Consider the following 25,023-nt stretch of genomic DNA (forward strand, 5'->3'; position numbering starts at 1 on the left):
TTCCGCAACCCCGTTTTCGTTGCGAGGTGTATGCTGTAGAATATTAGCTTTAATTTCCTCCTCTGCGAAGAACGTGCTTCGTTCGTTGCAACGATATTCTACGCCGCTGTCAGACCGAATGATCTCCGGTTTGCAGCCGAACAAATTGTGGACGAAACGAACATATTCCTTAATCTTACCTGGAGTTTCCGACTTCTTGGCGAGTAAATAGACGACCGTGTAACGACTGAAGTCGTCAATCATCGTCATGATGAATCTCTTACCGCCCGGCGTTGTTGTCGTCATTGGTCCACAGAGGACTGTGTGGACCAAATCTAACGCCTGTGTTGCCTTCCGTTCTGCAACCTTCGGTATCGGGTTCCGAGCAAGTATGTCCTCGATACACGGCTCGCAGGTAATTCGAATAGCGCACTCGACGACCTTCATTCCCCTACCGAGCTTCTTTCACTGCTTTCACTTTTCTGCTAATCAATCCCGGGTGCCTGTGGCTAAATCGACGATGCCACTGATGTTGGCACAGCGGATTGAGTGCCATTTCTTCCACTTTTCGAGACACTTCACCAAGCTGCAGTCTATATAGGCTACCAGCCCGTTCACCGACAACAGTAAACCCTTTAGAGGTTAGCTTATCAACGGATACCAAACCGCTCGTCAACGATGGCACGAGTAAAACATCCCAAAGTTTCACATTAATGACGTTTCCATTTCCATTCACTCTGCGAAGTGTGCCATAACCACAACCCGTTGTTTTCAACACTTTTCCGTCCGCCAAAACAACAACCGTTCTTCTTAGCGATCTCCGTGAAAAATGTCTCATTGCGTTCGTATTCTTCAAACACTTTCACTTTTACCGCTTCCATTGTTGTGCCCGCATTCACCTGGCTCTGTAACAAAGCGACCAGCCCCTGAAAGCCCCATTCCGTGAAAGCTGCAGTCTTGCTTCCTCTGGGATAGCCTGCTTTATTGGAGGATCTTCTAAAACTCCCGCCAGAGAATTGTGCTAATCGGGATCAGCAATCCTACTGTTATTTGATCGGAAACAAGCGAAGGAGTTTCCTGAACCTCCGGAATGCTTCGTGCAGGCTGGAGAATCTTTGTCGTTCCAAATAAGGATCCCCCACGCCAACTGGGACCTCCTTAGCCTAGCGGTAAGATGCGCGGCTATAAGGCCATGCTGAGGGTGGCTGTGTTCGATTCTCGGTGCCGGTCTAGGCAATTTTCGGTTAGGAAGTTGTCTCGACTTCCCTGGCCATAAAAGGATCATCGTGTTAGCCTCATGATATACGAATGCAAAAATGGTAACTTGGCTTAGAAACCTCGCGGTTAATAACTGTGGAAGTGCCGAATGAACACTAAGCAGCGAGGCGGCAATGTCCCAATGGGGGATGTAATGGCAATAAGAAGAAGAAGAAGACGCCAACTGGGCATCAGAAACTAATGCCTACTGCGTCCGCCAAGGACCAAAAGCCAAAGTACTTTGACTATTGCGTTCGATGACCACGTCCGGTTTCCACGACTTCTGGTTTCCGTTGTGATATCCGATATATATAAAAAATCAGAGTAAAAATCACGACGAATTTCCCCATTGAACTGCTGGTTTTGGTTCTCGTTTGGAACGGTTGGAGCTGGAACTGGTTTCCCCAGCAGATTCAAAGTCGTTGTCAATGCCCACCAAAAAATGCTTCGCTACACAGAAATCGATCGGTACACAGAGATAGAAATAGAAAGGATTTATTTATTTATTTTCTCGGATTTTCCTGTGCAGTGCATACCAGTCTTTTTCGTTCAGCTCGGTACATGTCGCCAACCACGCAGTGTGCAGAGGGTCCGCAAATCGTCTTCCACCTGATTGATTCACCCTGCTCGCTGCGCACCTCGCCTTCTTGTGCGCGTAGGATTGACATCGAGAACCATTTTCATCAGATTACTGCCTGACATTCTGGCTACGTTCCTTTACACATCGCAGTCGTCCGATTTTCGCGGTGTGAACAATGGATGGTTTTTCCAACAGCTAATGCAACTCGTGGTTCATTCGCCATTCGCGGTTCATTCGAATTCCCCCCCACCATAGATGGTACGCAGCACTTTCCTTTCGAAAACTCCAAGTGCGCGTTGGTCCTCCACGAGCATCGTCCACGTCTCGTGCCTCGTATCTCGAGAACTGCCGTTCTATTGAGAGAATTGTAGATAGTCAGTTTGCCACGGCGGCGAACTACATTCGATCAAAGCGACTTTCCACGTACGGAAAAATATATTGGTATTGTATTGCTACATTGTTATCGGAGGTCACCAGTGAGCCCAAGTACATGAATTCTTTAACCACCTCGATTTCGTCATCACCGATACAAATTCGTGGTTGATGGCTTACATTGTCCTTTCTTGAGCCTCTTTCTATCATGTACTGCGTCTTCGACGTATTGATGACTAGTGCGATCTACTTTTATTTTATTTATTCAGACTAAGGCCGAAGTGGCCTGTGCGGTATATAAGAGTCTTCTCCATTCGGCTCGGTCCATGGCTACACGTCGCCAACCACGCAGTCTACGGAAGGTCCATAAGTTATCTTCCACCTGATCGATCCACCTTGCCCGCTGCGCACCTCGCCTTCTTGTGCCCGTCGGATTGTTGTCGAGAACCATTTTCACCGGGTTACTGTCCAACATTCTAGCTACGTGCCCGGCCTACCGCAGTCGTCAGATTTTCACGGTGTGAACGATGGATGGTTCTCTTAGCAGCTCATGCAACTCGTGGTTCATTCGCCTCCTCCACGTACCGTCCGCCATCTGCACCCCACCATAGATGGTACGCAGCACTTTCCTTTCGAAAACTCCACGAGCATCGTCCAGGTCTCGTGTCCGTAGAGGACTACTGGACTATAAATAGACCAATTGAGCGTTTTCTAGATTGTCCTGAAACTCGAACTACGCACATCACCCGATCCATCGTCGCTTTGATCAACCGTGTCAGTTTATCCTTTATTCGTCGCCTAGGTCTTTGCCGATTATATCGAGTCGCATTATCTCTTATATTGTTCGTAATTATTGGTTTTCCAGGCGGCTTATTGGGCCTGCCCAAACCTCCTGTATCGTCGAAGAGCCGTCGTGTCAGGGTTGTTTAGCGTCCCACCTAACACCAGGACTTGGGCTTGTGCGCTTTGAGCGTCACACGGTCGCTTTGGTGGGGCCCACTTGCGGATACATGCAGCTTTTTATAGGAATTTAACAGGGCCCACTGTCAAACCCCACAACATCCTAGGCAAGCCCCACAACTCGCAGATGGCCTGGGGAGGGATCGTCAAGCCCTTGGACATAGTACCTGCTGCCTGCGATCTACTTTGCTTCCCTTATCAGTCTGATATAGGTTTCTTCTTTTTCTCTAAGTTACGTGCCGTGAGATCAATGTCGTCGGCGAAACCAAATAGCTGAACGGACTTCGTGAAAATCGTACCACTCGTGTATGCGACCTTCGTATTACTTCCTCCGAAGCGATGTTGAATAGCTGGCACAAAAGACCATCTCCTTACCGTAGCCAGTTGCGCGTTCGAGAATGCACATTGCACCTGAAACTTGAACTACGCACATCACCCGAACCATCGTCGCCTTGATCAACCATATCAGTTTATCCGGGAATTTGTGTTCGTGCATTAGCTGCCATAGCTGCTCCCGAACGATTGTGACGTATGCAGCTTTGAAAACGACGAAGGAATGATGCGTGGGCACGTTGTATTCGCGACATTTCTGCAACACCTGACGTACGGCGAACACCTGTGCCGTGGTAGAGCGTTCGCCCAGCTTATAGCCCTTTTTATAGATGTGGCACACGACACCATCCATCCACTCCTGCGGCAGAACCTCATCCTCCCAAACCTTGCTAATAACCCAGTGCAGCGCTCTAGTACCTCAATGCCGTGTTTAACTAGCTGTCATGGTAGTTGGTCAACCCAGGGGCTTTGTTGTTTTCCAGCCGGCGATTTCCTCCTGGATTTCCTGGAGATCCGGAGCCAGAAGACGTAGGGGAGCTGCCCCGATCTCCATCTCACTGAACATCAGGTATCAGGTATCAGAACGTCGGCTCAGGAGGCACGTTCCCCTCAATTTGGGATTTTTGTGACATCGCCTTCACTGACCTTTCTCATAATTTACCTGACGGAAAAGGAAGTGAAAAGGGGAAAGGAAGAGGAAGTGAAGTTGGAAAAGGGAATGGAACCATTTATAGGAAAGCCAATTATGTAGACTCACACGCATTCAGCTAGGGACTAAAGAGAGGTGTCACAACAGAGGACGTAACAATGGACGAACGTCAAAGACGAAACACAGAGTGCACTGTGAAAAACGCATAATGGGAATCCATATAGGTGACAATCACAAAGTACATTGTAAAAATCGCATAATGCGAATCCATATAGGTGGCAATTTGTTGAAAACTAAGTAAAGCACATATTCAAAACCCCATTCTTATTGAACCTCACGTTGAGATTGAACAAGAGTAGCCGAATCCGAACGTCAAGAACGAAACACAGAGTACACTGTGAAAAACGCATGATGCGAATCCATATAGGTAACATACACAAAGTACATTGTAAAAAAAACGCATAATGCGAATCCATATAGGTGACAATTTGTTGAAAAAAAAAACTAAGTAAAAAAAAAACATTTTCATAACCCCACCCTTATTCAACCTCAAGTTGAGATTAAACAAGAGTAGCTGAAGCCGAACGTCAAAGACGAAACACAGAGTACACTGTGAAAAGCGCATAATGCGAATCCATGTAGGTGACAAACACAAAGTACATTGTAAAAAAAATGCAAAATGCGAATCCATATAGGTGGAAGTTTGTTGAAAAACTAAGTAAAACACATATTCATAACCCCACACTCACGATGAGATTGAACAAGAGTAGCCAAAGCCGAACGTCAAAGACGAGACACAGAGTACACTGTGAAAAACGCATAATGCGAATCCATATAGGTGACAATTTGTTGAAAACTAAGTAAAACACATATTCATAACCCTACTCTTATTTAACCTCACGATGAGATTGAACAAGAGTAGCCGAAGCCAAACGTCAAGGACGAGACACAGAGTACACTGTAAAAAAAAGCATAATGCGAATCCATATAGGTGACAATTTGTTGAAAACTAATTAAAACACATATTCATAACCCTACTCTTATTTAACCTCACGATGAGGTTGAATAAGAGTAGCCGATTATCTCGGAGAAGTAAGAAGTCAACTACGCCATAGCTCCGGTTAGCGCAGCGAGGGCTAAAATACTGTGAAGGGGGCCCTGGTGCTTCACAGGCTCCGTTTGCGGTTAGGTTCTTATTAGACCCCCCTAACCATTCATTCGTAGGCACGGTAAGCATAAAGCCGCATCACACCGAAAATTGGTCACCTGTATGGTGGACTTTTACCACTGGAACAGGCAATCCGTAATGTTATTCTTAGCCAGATAACCAGCTGCCGACACTACACGGCTATCTAGGCTGTTCGTGGAGAGTAGTTGACATTGACTTTACGTCAACTCTCAATGTGGCCGAACAGCCGGGTAAAAATCTCCATCTCACTGAACATACATTCATCTTATCGCGAAACAAAGAAATGGAGCATCAATTGTGTCGCTTCTTTTTGTCAACATTTGTGCTCACTGCTGGAAAAAATCACAAAAATAAGAAACAATTTAAATTACTTTCTATTGCTTTGTTTCTGATGGGATGAATATCGGAGCCATGAGATGAATTCCAGGAGCAGTTCCCGTATGTCCTGCACGCGTGCTCCCAAGTTTGCCACCATGCCACCATCGTTGCCTGCCAAATCGCCATTCAGGTGCTCTTCGTAGTGCTGCCGCCACCTTTGAATCACCTCACGCTCGATTGTAAGAAGGTTCCCGTTTATGTCCTTACACATATCAGGCTGTGGCACGTGGCCCTTACGTGAACGGTTTAACTTCTCATAGAACTTTCGTGCGTTATTAGCGCGGTACAGTTGCTCCGTCTCTTCACGTTCTCGATCTTCCTGCTGGCGCTTTTTCCTCCGAAAAATCGAGTTTCGTCTATTCCGCGCCCGTTTGTATCGTGCCTTGTTCGCTCTCGTACGGTGTTGCAGCAATCTCGCCCAATGCTGCATCCTTCTCCTCAACTAACTGCTCACATTCGCCGTCATACCAGTCGTTTCTCTGATCCGGAGCCACCGTGCCTAGTGCAGCGGTTGCGGTGCTTCCAATGCCGAATCAAATATCTCTCCCGCCATCTTCAAGAGATGCAGCTTTTTATAGGAATTTAACAGGATCCACTGTCAAATCGCACCACATCCTAGGCAAGCCCCACAACTCGCAGATGGCTTGGGGAGGGATCGTCAAGCCCTTGGACATAGTCCCTGCTGCCCGGAATTTTTAGATAAAACAAATGATTTTCAAGTAATTCTGATTTATTTATGAAGATAAATTGTTCCTATTTCATAGAAAAATGCCGTTTAAGTTGCAAGCATTTTGATTTAATTTTCACCACAAGTTTTTAATTTTCGACACCCCCCGTGATCTAGCATTCGCCACCCCGTTGTTGCTCCGTTGAAGCGAACGTTTCAAATGGATATTGCATCCATTAACGCCCGGAGCTTAGGCAACGCTTGCTGCGCGCTCACATTTTTTGGCTTAGCTTAGCATGTATGACACATTTCAGGGGTGGCAAAAATTAATACATGTTTAGGCTCTGTCTCATTTGGAGAATTAAACTGAAATTAAACTTAAAAGTGACATTTCAATAATTATCAAATAACCCTGCTCGCAGAGCAAGATTACTTTTGACAGATATCGAATCATTTTGCATCGATGTCTTATTGGAATTGCTGGGTAGCACCAGCCATTTCTATGACTGGGTTATGTGCTAATTTTTGAACTGTCACTTTTAAGTTTAATTCTCCAAATGAGACAGAGCCTTAGTTCTCAAAACAATCAAAGGAATTTCGCCAGTGGCGATTATTCAACTCATCAAATTTTATGTGCTAAATTTCGCCACCATTTCTTTAACTAATTCAAGATAAAAACATGAACAATTTCATATGAAAACATTAGTAATTGAATTTTATTAGTGGTGTGTGAAGTGATAGCAACGAAGTTATTAAAAAAAATTAAGAAATTAAAGTTAAAAAAAATGTTATTTAAATGTACTGACAAAAACACTTATTATAAATCTGCGCATATCAAAAATTCTTGAACATGCGATGTAACCAAGTTATGAAAGCTCAATGCGTATTACTGATAATTCGCCAAAAAGTAGACAATTATATTGCACCTAATGAATTGAAGGCATTAATGGTAAAATATGGCAACTGTGATGAATGGCACGAATGGAGTGTTAACCCATCACTAACTAACCATGTCTCATATGTCCATAGATATGAGCAAAATGGTTCAAATTATTTGAGTTTTTGGCCGATATGTTGAAGCATATCTAGCGGCAGAACCATCGACGGGCCAAGGTGGCCCATCCCAGGACCCACAGGGGGATCCGAAAGAGAACCCGATGACATTGCGATGGTGAGTAAGCGGGTGGCACCGCCCTCAGCCAATATCGGAACGTCTCATCGGACGTAGCAGCGAGCATCCGCTTCGATGTTGAGTAGTGGGTGGCACCCTACTCGGCTAATCGGAGTTGTTGATGCAACGGTGAGTGACCAGGACCAGTCACGACAGTGTGAAAAATTTCTCCGCCGACTTGCTGTGTATTATCATGAACATGTTTTGTTATAATAATCCACAACACATTTTATACACCTTTGAACAAAAACATATTTTTCATTGCATTTTTGTATACATTTCTAAATGCTTTATATTTCCGAAGAAACAATCACTGCCAACTCATAAATAAAAGTATGACCCAAGATTGATTTGCGATCTACCACGCTTCATGACTCAAGGCATCGGAAACAATAAATTTAGTTTCGGTACCAGCATGAATGGAACATTGATATAGCTATAGATAGACATAAAAGTAGTAAAGCATCAGAAACATATAAACAGGCATGACCTTCGAGCCCCCACCAAGCCTCCAAACCGAATCACTCCATTCGTACACTCAGGCAAATTGACTATCGAATATCATAATTCAGCCTTTTGGAAATTTGCCACAAGTTTTGAACTTGAAATTCAAAAGAACTCCTTATGAATAAGATTTTTATGGCTAATACAAAACATAACATTTTCTTAAGGCACCTTTATGAAATCCCAATGAAGCATCATGAACGCTGTACGCTAGACATTAATCAATTCATATCCATACCTTATGAATTGCAAAAGTAGTGTTTAGAGGCCATAATCATGCCTTATGAATTTCGTAATTCCAATGAAACATCTTAACGAATTCATAATGTAGATTAATGAATTTATTATTCCGTTTTCCCTTATATTATTCGATTCATAATGCCGCATTATAAGTTTCTAATTCGAGCATATTGAAAATTTTCTCGAATAATGCCATGTGCTTAATGGCAGAAAATAATTAAAATGTTTGATTCATTCATGATTTACGCATACATGTGATTTCCAAATCGTTTTTCGGTTGTATCGAGGACATCGAGGGAGTATGAAAAAACAAGTGGTGTCGAACGCATTCTTTTATGTCTTCGAATCTAGAAAAAAAAGTTGCTCAACTCATTCAAATTAAACTGTTCACTTGCAATTGCTAGCGAAATTAAAAATTTGCTGTTGCTGTTAAACACTTATTATTCACAGTTAACACTTGAGAAATCTTCAACTCAATATTCTCTTCAGACTCCCTCGATGAAAAATTCAACCGCACGACTTGAAGAACTTTACAATTTGTGAGAATATAATTCTCTTGGCTGAAGCTCCTTCCAATTAGGGTAACTTAAAATGAACATGATGTGTTTCATAAAATGCCTTATGATTTCCTTCAAATCAACTTTGAACAAAACATGAAATGTGTCTTATGAAATTCGTTACACGTAACTAATGAACGACATACGTCCCAATAATGAAAAATGAAGAGCTCAGGATGAAAAGCATAAGAGACTTATGTTTCAACGATTTTAAATAATCTTGTAGATTCATAATTTCTGCCTTATGTATTTCTTATGTTCATTTGCCTGAGTGTACACGAGTAGTAATAAAACACAAATCAACCCCCCTAATCGAATTCTCGGTACAGGCACCTACCTACTCGACTCTAACGGCGCTCTTTCCCTCGAGGCCCTCGCCCGAATATAATGGAAATCCGCAAATGGTGCCAAATTTACTCAGTCACGTGGCGAGCCCCAGACCTGAATCGATTGATTTTCCTTCATTACTTTCCGCTGAAGCATCACGCTGGAAGCACCTCCCGTGAACTAACGGAAGAGCGCTAAAGCCGGTTGTCGTCAAACTGAGGCAACATCATCCGGAATGGAATCAGCTGACGGACATCATGGATCGTTTCCAATACTTCAACCACTGGAGCGAGGATCAGCGCCGGGACTGTCTCGGGCGGGCCAAAGTTCGAACGTTTGAGCCCGATGACACCATCTTCGAGGAGGGTCGTTCACCCGTCAACTACGTCCATTTCGTGCTGTCTGGGCGGTGTGTGGTGTTGCAGTGCTTGAAGCTAATCAAAGTGAGACCTTTATTGACGCGTGTAAATATAAAGTTTTTCGTGTCTAAAATTATTGTCCCTTCTCACTTCTACTCGAATAGACCGTAACAAAATATGGAAGCCGCCGCTATCATCTAGCCGAACCTCGACCCATCGTGGATGAAATCACGCAGTTCCACCGCAGAAGGAGCTCCAGACTGACCGAACTGCAATCTACCACGCTCCAAACTGCCGAGTCCTCTTCGGAGGACAACACACGAAAACAATCAACGCAAAGTGCGCACGACTACGAGTACCACTTCGTGGACATTGGAAGCTACTCCTGCGGATCCGTATTCGGCGTGGGTGAACACATGGATGACCGCTCGGTGGTGGCCAGGGATGCGGTGCAGTGTCTATTGATTCCACGCTATTGGTTACTGCAGAAGCGTCAGAACGTCAACAACGTGTGGAGCCGGATACGGATCTTCATCGAGAAACGGCAGCTGTCACGGGAGCAGCTGTTCGAGTGGTACCTGAAGGAACTACGTTGGCGACAATTTCGCAAACAACTCAGGGACAATCTTGTGGCAGTGCACGCGACGAAGCATTCAACGGCCGCCGATGATGCGCCAACGCTGAGTAGAATCGAAGATAGTGAAGCTTATGTCTAGAGGAAAATAAAACAATCAAAATAGCGTTTATCCGACGAGTGCGAGTTGTAGAGAATATAGCAAGTATTATGAAATTAAAAAAAAAATGAAGCAAATAGAGACGGTTAATTTGCTCCAGTGCAACTGAAGATTTATGCATTAATCACTTCGATTGTATAGGTTTCATTGGTTTAATGTCCTCTTGTAGTATAGTTAAGTGTGCGTGGAACTGTCGAACTTTAACGAGTAAGATAGTGAAAGTGTATGACGTTTGATCAGCGATTTGAGCGATGGTGAGAGTGTGATTGTATTTGTATGAGAATTTTCGTATTACACGATTCGATATAGTTTGTATGTGTGTAACAGAGAATGTGAGACGAACGGACTCGAGTATTCAGCATAAAGCGTCCGAAGCAAACTAGTCAGTTTTTCGACGTACGTGTTACGGAACGGACGCGATCAGTGTTGCTCGATAAATCAGCATTCAATTCGGCTGAGCGAAGCGCACAAAATGAACGGCGGATACGACATTGGCGCAAAACGCGCTCCCATAAAGTAAGTATGATCTTCTTGAAAATTGTCTTATAGACAAATTCAAAAATGGCAGCGATCTCGGTGATTATATAAAAGTAGTTGAAAAACAATAAACTACTTAAAGTCTACACTAGATTTTTCAGCAAAATACAAAATGGTTTCTGGAAGCACAAGACAAAGCTATATTTAGCCACAACTGAAAAATTTAAATAAAATGTCGGCGCCTGGAAACAAAGAGAGAATATAAATGTGTTAAAGCCCCTGAGACGGCCTATGGAAAATAGTTTGAAAAATCCATTTTTTTTTTTTAGTTTTATGCCTCTGTGTGGGCTGTTTAAAAATGCTTCTGAGATGGTAAATGAAAATGTGTGAAAACATTTGATTTCCCGTGTATTTGATTGCCTCTGTGAAGGTATTACGAAAATAACGCTAAAACAAGCTCGTGTGCTTTGGCTCAAGAAAGGACCAAGATGGCGTCTCTGAGAAGACTGAAAAAATATGGAAGGATCTGTTTGTACCCACACGCTTTATCTTTGTTTCTCAGCACGTGATAGGTACGAACACATTCAAAATGGCACATGAATAGCACTTGAGACCGTTTATTTTATCTATGTATGCTACTCGTAATGTTTCAGCCCAGAGAAAGGTAGTTATAGATAATGTGAATGTAGGGATTTTATGTCCATATAGCGCACTAATACTAAAACTGTACTGCAATTCATATAGATTCTGTGTGCGTAAATTCTGAGAATTGACAACTGTGAAAGCTTGAATTCAATATCAAAACAAGGTGAAGGTTGAAACAGTTCACGTTGTTGACAACTATAGAAGTGATCATAGGAAATAATGCGTGGTTTATTTTATTTGATTATTCTAGGAAAACGAAAAAGGAAATGGAAAAGACTTTGGAATCCCAGAGCAAGCAAATTTCTAACTTGTCCGTAAAGCTGAAACAAGTACGAGCAGACAATAGGCAGCTTCGCGAATTCAAGTCACGAGTGGACGAGGGTAATGGTATGCCCAGGCACTCGACAATGCACGAAGACTACCCGGGTAACCAAAGTAGCTCATCGCTAATGACATCTATGAACACACTGTCAGTTGCCTCGCTAAATATTCCGGAGTGTATACCAGCCGAGAACGAAGATGAAATCGACCGCAAGTCATTCGAAACCTGGAAGGAACTATTAGAAGCTTCGATGGAACTAATCGGTGTCAACGACGAAAACACCAGGATGAACATTCTAAAGGTGAAGGCTGGTCGTAAATTACTAGATGTCCTAGAGGGAACTACTCAAGTCACATCACCCGACGTATTAATCGCACCATATTCTAATGCGATGAAAAGGTTGAAGGATTTCTTCGGATCCCGTGAGTACAGCCTGATCCAGAGACAGCGATTGAGGGCAATGATTCAGGCACCTGGTGAAGCCGATTTCAAATACGTTAAACGAGTGGTAGCTGCGGCTAAGTTGTGTGATTTCGATGACGACAAACTAACTGAAACCGTAGCAGAGGTAATACAACTACATGCGCTCAATATTAAAGTTCGAGAGGCAGGTCGTAAGGTGCTACGAAAAGGAGGTTCATTGTCCGATCTTGTCGATAAGATTCGTGGGTACGACCTGGACAAGACAAATGAGGAAATTTTTGCGAAGAATCACCCACCTGCAGCTGAAGCATTCATAGCAGCTATTAATCAGGGTCCGACAAGAATTGATTATCAACAGCGATACCAAGCTGGCCCATCAAGGCTGAGAGGAAGAAACGATGAATATCCGAGGCGATCAGGAAACTGGCAGAACTTCAGGGTGCTAATGGGTATAGACGCCGTAATGACACACGATTCAATTCTGATACAATTCCATGTTGGCGATGCACCAGTCGTTACCATTCCCATACCAACTGTCATGCTTTGGAGAAAACTTGTCGGAACTGTCACGCGGTTGGACATATCGAACGTGCATGCCGTAAGATGCCAGTGCCTACTCCGTTTACACCGAAACGTAGAGCAAGTGACGATGGAGAGAATTCGAATAAGCCGAAGAAGATTGCAGTTGTTTCTAAGGAGGAAGACGAGAAGGTACAAATGGATTCTGTAAGTGATTTTACAACATAAACTATTATCGATGCTAGCATAGACCCACTTTCCTCCCCGGTTATTGCATAGCTATATCTGTCTAACTTTGTATCATTATGTGAGAAAAATTGAATTAAAATAAAATTTAATTTCTTTCCACTAAAATATTGCTTGAATATATTTCATTGACATTGGAGGAAAACTTATGCTAAAGTCATTACGTCCATAAGAATGCTACTAATAGCATTTATTGTCGGTCATTTACAGAGTCCGCAGCAAGATCCGGTTCCTATTGATAGATGCTACGACTCGGACATTAAGGCAGAAAGAATCCTCGGCCACATTGCAAATGTTTCTGTGATGTTTCTAATCGACTCAGGTGCTGAAGTCAATACGGTCGACGAGGAGGTTTTCAACACGATCATGAGTGACGAAAGTTCAAAGAAGCAGCTATTCTGTGTATCGAGTGGCACAGATAAACCCCTTCGAGCGTATGCTAGCCCCGACGATATATCTGTTGTAGGAACATTCGTGGCAGAGCTATTTATATCGGAAGACCGTCCACGGTATTTCGAAAAATTCTACGTCATTAAGATGGCGAAACCCTTGTTAAGTAGGGAGACAGCGCTCCGTTACAGTGTTCTGCAGATCGGACTGGACGTACCAGTTTGTGACAAGGTAATATGCAACAATTCGTTCAAGCGTTTTCCGGGCGAGATCTTTGCAGTGAATATCTCGGACGAGTTCCCTAAGTTTAATATCCCACCGGTGGTACTGATGTACGATAGAACAAAACCACCATCCCGAAATATATTCACGAATATACCCTTGCCATTTCGAGCGGAGGCACAACGTAGACTAGGAGATCTCTTAGCTACCGGTATAATAGAGCATGTGACTGATTCCATGGATCGATCTTTCTGCTCGTCTTTGTTAGTCGTGCCTAAGGGCAAAGACGACATCCGATTGGTGGTTGACCTAAGAGGCCCAAATAAGTGCATTATTAGAACGCCGTTCAGAATGCCTACACTGGAAGAAATTCTGTCTGATCTCCACGGCGCCAAGTGGTTTTCCACTATTGATTTAACAAGCGCCTTCTTCCATGTGGAAATAGCTGAACAATCGCGTCACTTGACAAATTTTTTTTCGGGTGATGCTACTTATCGTTTCAAACGTTTGCCTTTTGGACTCTGCAATGCTCCTGACATTTTTCAGGAGACATTGCAGACAAAAGTTCTAGCTGGATGTCGTGGTCAGAGGTGTTATCTAGATGACATAATAGTACACGGTGAAACAAAGGAAATGCACGATGAAAACCTGAAAGCTGTGCTTCGTCGGCTGGAGGAGCACAACGTGCGGATCAATAATGACAAATGCGTGATCGGTCAAAAAAATGTAAAATTTATAGGCTTTTCCATTTCTGATGAAGGATTGCAAGTCGAAGATAGCAAACTGAATGCTATCGAGAACTTCCGTAGACCGGAAACCGTATACGAAGTGAAGAGTTTCTTGGGATTCATGAATTTTTCGGAGCGTTTTATCTACATGCGAGCTGATAAAACCAAACATCTAAGAGAGCTTGCAAAATCAGATGTATTTTACTGGTCGGATGCGGAAGAAAAAGAGTTCATGTTTTTGAAACACCAAGCTTTGAAGTCAATTTCTCGACTAGGGTATTTCAAGCATGAGGACGAAACCGAACTTTACGTGGATGCATCTCCCGTTGGTTTGGGCGCGGTTTTGATTCAATTTGATCAAGACAATAAGCCCAGAATCATTTCATGCGCCTCAAAAGCTCTAACCCAGACGGAAGCAAAGTACCCCCAAACGCAAAGAGAGGCGCTAGCCATCGTGTGGGGAGTCGAACGATTTGCATTTTATTTAACCGGAAAATCGTTTGCCATTCGGACCGATTCCGAGGCAAATGAGTTTATATTCGGCAGCGGACACAGAACCAGTAAGCGTGCGGTTAATCGAGCTGAGGCATGGGCCTTACGACTGCAAGCGTTCAACTTTGTCGTGAAACGCATACCAGGCCACCTGAACGTGGCTGATGCGCTATCGCGTTTGATTGCTCAAACCCGCAAAGACGAGCCATTTGATGACGATGACGGAAAGCACCTTCTTTACACCTTGGAAGGAGATCTGATGAGCATCAATTGGAAGGATATTGAACTTACCTCCGAGGACGACACAGAGCTTACTGAAGTAAAACTGTCCATACAGTCGCGGTGTTGGCCAGAAAATCTTCGACGATACGAGGCAGAAGCAAAATCTTTGCGTTCATTGGGCTCAATTATTTTCAAGGACGATAAAATTGTACCTCCGATTGGACTACGTCAGAAGATCATGACTACGGCTCACCAAGGCCACATAGGGTGTTCAGCGATGAAACGCATAATGAGGGAGTACTTTTGGTGGCCAAACATGAGCAAAGATGTTGAGTCCTTTGTGAAGCAATGTTCAACTTGCCTGGTTATCTCCAGAAAGAATCCCCTCTGCCACTCTCGAACCGGACAATGCCAGACGGTCCTTGGCAAGTGTTGCAGATCGACTTTTTGTCTGTTCCAGGTTGCGGATCAGGAGAATTTTTAATCGTAGTCGATATCTATTCGAGGTATATTGCAGCAATGGAGATGAAAAGTATTGATGCAAAGAGTACTAATATGGCTCTTAACCGACTATTTTTTACCTGGGGTTTACCATTGACCATACAGAGTGACAATGGTCCCCCTTTTCAGAGTAGCGAGTTCATTGAGAACTGGGAAGAAAAGGGAGTGAAAGTCAACAAATCGATTCCATTGAACCCGCAATCCAACGGCGCCGTCGAAAGGCAAAATCAGGGCATAATTAAAGCCCTGGCTGGAGCCAAACAGGATGGACGCAATTGGAGAGAAGCCTTACAAATATATGTACATACGCATAATACTATCAAGCCCCACGCTCGTCTAGGAATTACTCCGTTCGAGCTGCTTGTAGGGTGGCGGTATCGCGGGTTCTTTCCAAGTTTGTGGGAGTCCAACCGGTTGAAGGAATTGGATCGTGCTGATATCCGAGACCAAGATGCGGTATCGAAATTGGTGAGTAAGAAGTACGCAGATCATCACCGAGGGGCAAAAGAATCGGACATAGGAGTCGGTGATAAAGTCGTCCTTTTGATCCCGAAGAAAACCAAGACCGATGCATCTTTCTCTTCGGAGTCATACACCGTTCTTACACGCCAAGGAGCAAAGGTGGTCATCCAGAATGAACAAGGGGTGCAATATGCTCGGAACGTTGCTGATGTCAAAAGGAAGCTGGAGCCGAGATCCGGTTTCGAAGAGGAATCAGCGACCAGCTCTAATAATTTCGATGCAAATGTAGCTGGACCTTCAAATGACAACCCAACTGATAGTCGCCAGGGAAGACCTGCAAGGACAATAAGAAAACCAGAGCGGCTTAAGAATATGTTTTTGTATCACATTTATCAATGACGCTAGAGGACGAAAATTATACGAAATGCTTGACGTAAGTGGATAACATCATAGTCTTAATTGAATTTGAATTCTGTATCAAAAGAAATAAACGCATTTGAAAATGAACATGAATTGAAATATGTATCTATGTTACACTTTGTAATGATTCCTCAAGAATAAAAATATACTGGAACTTCAAAATGACTTACCTTTATTCCACGAAACACGCATCAAAAATTCCCAGATCAAAATGTTTGAACATATTAATCACAACTAGAAATACTAGAATAAGAGATCGGCGAAGACGCCATCTTGTTTCCAATTGAACCGTCAAAAGCGGTTCCAATTCGACTTGTTTACTTTTTGCATCCATAAGAAGCAAGCAAAAAGTTCAAGTGCTGCCAGTATTATTTTCGCGATTTCATGCATTTTCATACGTTGCCAATTCGACAGTTTTTCACTCCGCCGGTCTCTGGTTATAGGGTTGCTAATCACAACCTGGGACATCACAACAACCCAACAGATGACGGAAAACATTGATGTCGATTTGCTTCAACAGAGGTGTGGGCTAACGTATACTGAGCTTGTGTTAATCGAAAACAGTATAAACACTATAAACACTGCCAACGAGAGCAAGCGAGCTCTGGTGAAGTGTTATGTCATTAATAAAAATGTTCTGCGAATAGTAGACGACGTCACATTTTATTGAAAAAAAGGCTTTCCAACAGCGAATTTCTTTCGCGTAAGAACGAAATTCGATCGATTAAATTTTGCTTGATGGTTTGTTCCTCACCTGAAGTGGCATTGATGCTCTGCTGAAAATGTTGTGTCAGAACTGTCAGAACGAATGATGACTGTGTATCAGTGTATCATCGTCATTATCAGTCAGCTTATGTAGGGATGTTCTATTTTTTACTAGTCTCATTTGTCGATTTTTTTTTAAATGTTTGCATTTTAATTGTGATATTTATGATGGATCTCATTTACATATAATTTGCCGAATCTGTCGTAGGAGTTTAATATCTTGTTTTAAATGAGCAAATAGTAACACAAGTTTTTAAAATATGGTCATGCATATTTAATTAAATTTTTCTCGACATCGTTAAGCGATTGTAATGAAATTATAATAAACTAGAATCGTACTCGGAATCGAAACATAATTAAATTTTACAATCGATTAAACGATTTTCAACTTAACTTGCATAGCTTCTACTGAAACGGTATTTTTTTCTACGGAATCATAAATATAGTACTTATCATCTTGAGAGCGTGTTAGAAATCACGACTTTACAGGTAACCACGGTATTTTTTTAATGAAAACAAAACTAGATAATTGGGAATGTTATCTTGTGCTATACATTTTCAAAGAGTAGGAGAGAGGAAGAATGTAGAGAATATAGCAAGTATTATGAAATTAAAAAAAATGAAGCAAACAGAGACGGTTAATTTGCTCCAGTGCAACTAAAGATTTATGCATTAATCACTTCGATTGTATAGGTTTCATTGGTTTAATGTCCTCTTGTAGTATAGTTAAGTGTGCGTGGAACTGTCGAACTTTAACGAGTAAGATAGTGAAAGTGTATGACGTTTGATCAGCGATTTGAGCGATGGTGAGAGTGTGATTGTATTTGTATGAGAATTTTCGTATTACACGATTCGATATAGTTTGTATGTGTGTAACAGAGAATGTGAGACGAACGGACTCGAGTATTCAGCATAAAGCGTCCGAAGCAAACTAGTCAGTTTTTCGACGTACGTGTTACGGAACGGACGCGATCAGTGTTGCTCGATAAATCAGCATTCAATTCGGCTGAGCGAAGCGCACAAAATGAACGGCGGATACGACACGAGTGTTTTCCTATCTTGTGAATTACGTTGATTAATTGTACTACTTCATTATTTAAGTTGCTTCGACTAATTAGATTGGATTGAATTGATTGCTTCGAATGATAAAATTATGGAGATGCTAGAGCCTCAGTTCATTCTTCTGTACATTCCAACGCTGTCAGTCTATCCACATGGTGGGTGTAGAGAAATTTAAACTGAATACGAACGTCAACAGTTGAGACGCGTGTGTACAACACTGGGGTGGAACTGTCGTACGAAAATGCTACCGAGTCGAGATGCGCAATGAGACCCCTATACTTTTCTAATCGTCAAATAAAATTCCTTTTTAGTCTGACTGAGCGTACACTGACCCTACATATTTATATGAGTCACTTCATAACAATAATTAGTCACTCCACGGCAAATGCTGGGTAAAGCGTACCTTTGGTACTTCGCGTACCTGAAGGAATAAAATAGACCCCACCTTGCGGTCTTTAGTCTCTTACCCAGCAACCAGGGATTGAATCCTAAAGTGAATGAGCAAGTCTCTCACTTATCATCTCTGTATACATATATGATATGTAGCATCCCGCGAGAGACTTTTTTTCACCGATCGGTGGCCGATCAATGAGTGAATATGCAGGTTATAAGGATCAAAGGCCGGTTCTTCAATATTATCATCGTCCATAGCCCACACTTCGGAAGCACTGATGATGATAAGGACGCATTATATGCACAGCTGGAACGTGAGTACGACAGCTGTCCAAGACACGACGTTAAAATCATTATAGATTGCAACGCTCAGGTTGGCCAAGAGGAGGATTTTAAACCGTGTAACCGTTGGTCCCAATGTGTAGCTTGGTGGCTCCTCCACAAGCATCCTTCTCAATAATCCACGTCGCCGGTGAGCCTCGAATTCCTTTACCCCACCCTAATAAAAAAAATATACTACGTTACAACCTTACTGGCGACGTACATCCAGTTGTAACGAACCATGCATGAGCCGCAATACTTCTTCAATACTACCCGTTACAGAAACCCAAATGCGCGATCTCTTTGCAGCGGTTTGAGCGGGCACTCATTCAGTTCCCTTGTGGTAAATTTATATACCGGTGCAGAATGGTTGCCAACTGTTTTGTGGGACACATGTGGTGTAGTCTACTATTTATTCATAACTGGTTTATTGTCCTTGATGCATATATAATAGGGTGATACAAATACAACATCCCCCCCTTTTTTGAAAAGCAACAAATTTAGGCAAGTAAAAAAAATTTCATCAAATAATCTGAAAACCGCTTCGGCTTAACTACCTCTCGCCTAGGTCGAGCTGCTATAGACGACAACGGGATATCACTCTCTTCTATGGCTGCATTGAGCCTGCCATCCATGCCCAACGCGCGAGACGACTGTTGTTCAGCCTGTGGCGGTGACCAAGCTCCAGCGCCCTGTGGATTGCCCTTGTTGTAGTCACGTCGTTCAAAAATACGTTTTTCTGGAACATTCGTCGAGTCACGATGCTCATTATCGCCGCACTTCCTCATTGATTGCTGATGATTCAAGTTTCCTTGTTGCTTAGGCTGCACATTATGCTGATTTTCTACTTGTGCGGCTTGGCTAGTTGTTGGCACTGGTTTTACGTGTACTGCACTTCTACGATATACAGCACCCTTATCGTTTGCACTTCACACGATTGATCTTCATGTCGCCGCCGCAAAATAGCTTGTTTCCATGTTGACTGCAGGTCAGGCCTCCGTTGTACCAAAACATTCGCTCCAATCTGCAACTCTGGTAGCTTCTTCGCTTTCTTATCGTAGCTCATCTTAGTAACAGTCCTTTTATGTCGAATACTTTCTTCCACATAAGATGCTTGTGGTGGCCTTAAACGGTTAGTTACAACTGGTATTGTACTTCTAGTATCTCTTGAATATAATCTTTGGTTCGGACTTAATCCAACGGCGTTCGGAGTATTGCGATGCTGTTGCATAGCTCTCCAGGAGTCTGTACCGCTTTTTGCACACTTTCGGTACAGTTGCTTTACTGCTTTCACTGCCGACTCCGACTTTCCATTTCCCTGTTGTGATAGGGAGGCGAGGTTACAGGTGCAAAATGCCATTGACGTCCAAACTTAAACCATTCTTCATTGTCAAACTGTGGACCGTTGTCTGTGACCACCACCTCTGGACTGCCGTGGCGTGCAAAATAACGTTTGCAAGCACTAATAATGGTTGTTGTCTTAGTATCATTCAAAAAATCTACTTCCACAAAATCTGAGTAACTGTCAGCGGTTACCATTATAGCGATCTTTTTACCTTCCGTCTTGATTTCGCCGAGATCAATATTTACTCGTTGAAAGGGATATTCCGGAATCGGGTGTGTTGTCATTGGAGGTTTACGTTGTTGTCCACTGAACTCCATACATACCATGCAGTTTTTAATGTAGTTTGCAACCTGGTCGCTCATGCCTGGCCAAAAAGATTCTCTAGCCGCACCTAAATGCGCTATGTGTAGATTTTCCAGTACTTTTTTTCGAAGGCTTTTGGGTACCAAAACTCTTCTGCTTTTGAAGATTATGCCTCGATATGATGACAGTTCGTTCTTCATCGCCCAGTATGTATGCATCTCATCATCAAGATCTGCTTTCCTTTCAGGCCAACCTTCATTGAGCAATGTCATCAGTTTGCTTAAAGTCCAATCCTTTCGGGTTTCTGCTGTGATTTCTCCAAAACGGTAATCCGAAATATTAATAAACTCCATTACGTTGATGCTTTCGATCTCTTGGAACGCCGCGTCCACTTTTCCGCATGTATTCGCTATTTCGTTCGGAATCGTTGTAGCTGTCCTGGAGAGCAAATCAGCTATATGCATTTCGCTACCCTTTCGATAGCGCACGCGAATATCGCTGTAACGTCATCCTCATTTTCTGCAGCCTAAGTGGTGCATCCGTTATCGGCTTTCCAAAAATATCTTCCAATGGTTTGTGGTCCGATTCCACTACCGTATACCGCCCTGCTACGTATTGGTCAAATCTTTTGCACGCGAAAACAATGGCCAAACATTCTCGCTCGATTGGTGCATAATTACTCTCCGTCTTGTTGAGCGTTCGAGAAGCATAAGCTACTGGTCGCCCGTCTTGGAGTAAAACACACCCAACACCACTCATACTCGCATCGCATTGAATGACAAGTGTTTCTGCTGGATCATAATAACGTAGTATTGGTGTTTCCGTTACCAACTTCTTGATAAGCAGAAAGGCATCCGCTGCTTTTCTATCCCAATCATATTCTGCGGTATCACGAGTCAGATTCCGAAGGGGAGCACTCACTTCAGCTAGCCTTGGAAGATAACGACCCAGGTACGTTACAAGTCCTAAAAATGTTAGCAATTCTTTTTATTCTTCGGGGTCTCGATGTTCAATACCGCTGATGTTTTTCCAGGATAAAGTTTCACTCCTTCATCTGTTAAAATGTGCCCAAAAAATGGAACTGATGTTAATGCCACTTTCGCTTTTGCTCGGTTTAGCTTCAATCCTCTCTCTCTGCACCTCTGAAGAACTGTTTGTAAATTCTGATTGTGGTCCAGCATAGCCGCTTCCAGCGTATCACCACATCCAAATACTACTACATCATCCGCCAAGCAACGTACTCCTCGTATACCCGCAATAACCTGCTGCTGCGCTTTTTGAAATACCTCAGTGTAGTATATGAGATTATCAGAAGGAAAAACGAACAAAAAAAATGTGAAAGGAATTATATCAGTGCATCTACGGTCGTCATCATCATCATCAAGCGAGGGAAATCATATAAGTTGATGATCGACGAAGCAATTGATGACAGCAAATAAGCACCGACCACCAATCTCGTTGGTGGAGGCACTTCGTGTAGGTGAAAGAGAGAACGGATAATACATTGCTGTTAGGCTAGGCAATAACTGCGTGTTTGGGAAAGAAGGAAGGATAGAATGAAGACTCTTCGCAATAGGATTTGATGAAGTTGGAGGAGTGAAGGTAACGAACGGATACGTGTATTGCGCGAGAAAAAGACCGTTCGGTTTTGATAGCCGAAGCTGGGTTCAGATTGATGCTTCCACGAAAGAGTTTTAGCGTCATTCTTTTGGCGATTTTTGAAGGCGATAGTTCAGTTTTGGTTTTTATCGCGGTTGGCATTTTAAAATGCCAGCCGAAGTTTGAATTTCGCGAGTAGGCGTCACGACACTCAGGTGCGCACGAAACTCCGAACGGCATCCGATTCCAACGATATACGCCCATTGGTGTCCAGAAAGCTGTCAAATCAGCACTACGTTCTTCCAGCTCGAGATGCCAAAATCCGTTCTTGGCATCGAGAATGCTGAATATTTTTGCTTTTGCGAATTCGGGAAGTAGCTCCTCTATAGTAGGAATCTGATGATTCATTCTTCTAATCGCCCGGTTGAGCTCCGCCGGATCCACACACAATCGCAGTTTATCACCTTTCTTGACTAGAACCAGATTACTCAACCACTCCATGTGCTTGTTCACTGGTTCTACGATTCCTCTTTTCTCCAGGTCCTCAATCTTCAGCTTCAGTTCCGGGAGATAAGCTAATGGAATACGTCGCGCCTTCTGTTGAACAGCTGTAACGGAGTCATCGATTTCAATTTTAAATTTCCCTTCGAACCTTCCGTCGCCTTCAAAGACGTCGTGATACTTACGTAGTATCTGTTCACAGTCTTGATGCAGTGTATTAACGTTGTAGATGTCATGTACCTTTATGATGCCAAGGTCTATAGCTGACTGCGACATACTAGGCATTTCTTACCGTAGGCAGGGCACTTGTTTTTATCCTTCTATATTTACAGTTGTACTCGAATCTCCTGGTAGTTGTCACTTTACAAGTGTCCATCGTAGATTCTGCGACCGCCGTCATACGTTCATATTTCTTTGCCAAATCTTCGATCTGTTGATGTTCGTTGACTTTTTTCACCATATCATTGACCGAAATATCACCTGCTCTTAGCAACTCCTTCCTTACTTTATGGTCCCGAATTCCAGCAATCAGTCGATCTTTCAAGATTTCTTCTTGCTGTGCCGCTCTATATCCGCAGGCTGATAACTTCTTCTTCAACCGTGTCACAAATTCTTCTATCTTTTCTCCATAGCTCTGGCACATAGTGTTGAACTTCGCTCGCTCCATACGTTTGTCCCGCTGGGGAGCCAGATGCTGCTCAATTTTATTCAAAATTGCAGTCGGTGTTGCACGATCAGCTGCCGATAGTTGTAATTCTTCTACCAGCATCACACCATCTACTTCCATGACGGCCATCAGCGTTGCTATTTGCTGGTTAGCTGCTTTCTCCTCCAACTCCGTAGCGACGGCGTAGTAGTTCCATTGCAACTTAAATATTTTGATCGCCTCTCTGTTATTTTCCCCCAGCTTCAGTGGTAGAGGAACTGGGATGTTAGCCATTTTGAGGTCATACTTTCACTTGCACTTGAAAACTAAATTTTCGTTGCTATTTGGCCAAATTCCGACCCGTTCACTATCGACTCCCGACTTCTCGCTCGCGATTCCAACCAACTTCGTGATTCAATCAACGCAAATTGGCTCCTTCTGCCACCATGTTTTGTGGGAAACATGCGGTGTAGTCTACTATTTATTCATAACTGGTTTATTGTCCTTGATGCGTATATAATAGGGTGATACAAATACAACACCAACATTAACGAACTGTTGTAGAAGTTTGACTACTTCTGGTTCTCAAAATTTAATACCCAAAGGTAAAACTCAAAACCTTCCAAAGAAAAGAGCTTCCAGCACAGTTGGAACGTGACTACCAAAGTAAGAAGACGGTTGCACGCAGTAAATTTTTGTAATAATCACGTGGTGAAGTTAAAGTTTCTAAAAGTGTAGTTCGGGCTATGCTAATCAAGATTTTCTAAAAGTAGACTGTTTCTCAGTGGAAAAATAACTGTAACAAATCTTTCGAGAGAAAACAAAAAAAAGGAAAAGGTCCAGAATAGGGCCTTTTCTTTTGTGACCCTTTTCCGAGGGACTTCTTTTATCCGTAGCAGTCTCCAGGACCCGGGTCGAGGCGCAGAACCCGCTATCCACAAGCCGCCTCCGCGGCCATCTTGGGATCCGCCGCACGCCGCCCTAATCGGCCTGCCGAGCATCGACAACGTTCCCCGGCGAGTCCATCAGCCGCACCATCCGGCAGCACGCCGCCCTAATCGGTCTGCCGAGCATCGACCACGTTCCCCGGCAAGTCCATCAGCCGCACCATCCGGCAGCACGCCGCCCTAATCGGCCTGCCGACCATAGACCACGTTCTCCGGCAAGTCCATCAGCCGCACCATCCGGCAGCACGCCACCCTAATCGGCCTGTCGACCGTAGACCACGTTCTCCGGCAAGTCCATCAGCCGCACCATCCGGCAGCACGCCGCCCTAATCGGCCTGTCGACCATAGACCACGTTCTCCGGCAAGTCCATCAGCCGCACCATCCGGCAGCACGCCGCCCTAATCGGCCTGCCGACCCTCGACCAAGATCCCCGGCAAGTCCATCAGCCGCATCCGGCAGCACGACGTCCTAATCGGCCTGCTGACCATTTTCCCCGATCCCCGGCAAGCTCATCAACCGCACCATTCGGCAGCACGCCGTCCTAAGCGACCACCTTTAGCCGGCACATCACCGTACGAAACCGGCCCTACAACGATCCCCGGCAAGTCCATCAGGCGAACCATCCGGCAGCACGTCGTCCTAATACGCCTGCCTACCTTCGACCACCCTCGCCGGTTCACCGCCATTCGAATCGGCCCCAGCGTTCGATTCGACTTGAAATATCTCCACGGGACTTCGTTACACCATTTTCTTATTTATTTGTTCATGACCAACAGGAAATCCGAAACAAAATCCTGAAGTGTAAACAATTTAGC

The 25,023-nt window shown here is 43.6% G+C and overlaps 1 protein-coding gene across 1 annotated transcript; it reads left to right on the plus strand.

Moving 5' to 3' along the window:
* Positions 1-9,339: 9,339 nt before the first annotated feature.
* On the plus strand, positions 9,340-10,361 carry LOC134217098 (uncharacterized). Its single transcript, XM_062695871.1, has 2 exons — positions 9,340-9,606; positions 9,687-10,361. Exons 1-2 carry the CDS (start codon positions 9,421-9,423, stop codon positions 10,236-10,238), a joined length of 738 nt encoding a protein of 245 aa, XP_062551855.1. The 5' UTR covers positions 9,340-9,420; the 3' UTR covers positions 10,239-10,361.
* Positions 10,362-25,023: the final 14,662 nt, after the last annotated feature.

Source organism: Armigeres subalbatus, chromosome 1 (assembly GCF_024139115.2).
Source record: "Armigeres subalbatus isolate Guangzhou_Male chromosome 1, GZ_Asu_2, whole genome shotgun sequence".
Taxonomy (NCBI): domain Eukaryota; kingdom Metazoa; phylum Arthropoda; class Insecta; order Diptera; family Culicidae; genus Armigeres; species Armigeres subalbatus.

Bases quoted from the DNA above. Each gene is read 5' to 3' on its own strand.
- LOC134217098 (XM_062695871.1), top strand. From the start codon at position 9,421: ATGGATCGTTTCCAATACTTCAACCACTGGAGCGAGGATCAGCGCCGG. The intron at 9,607-9,686 runs GTGAGACCTTTA...CTACTCGAATAG, and splicing joins AGTGCTTGAAGCTAATCAAA to ACCGTAACAAAATATGGAAG.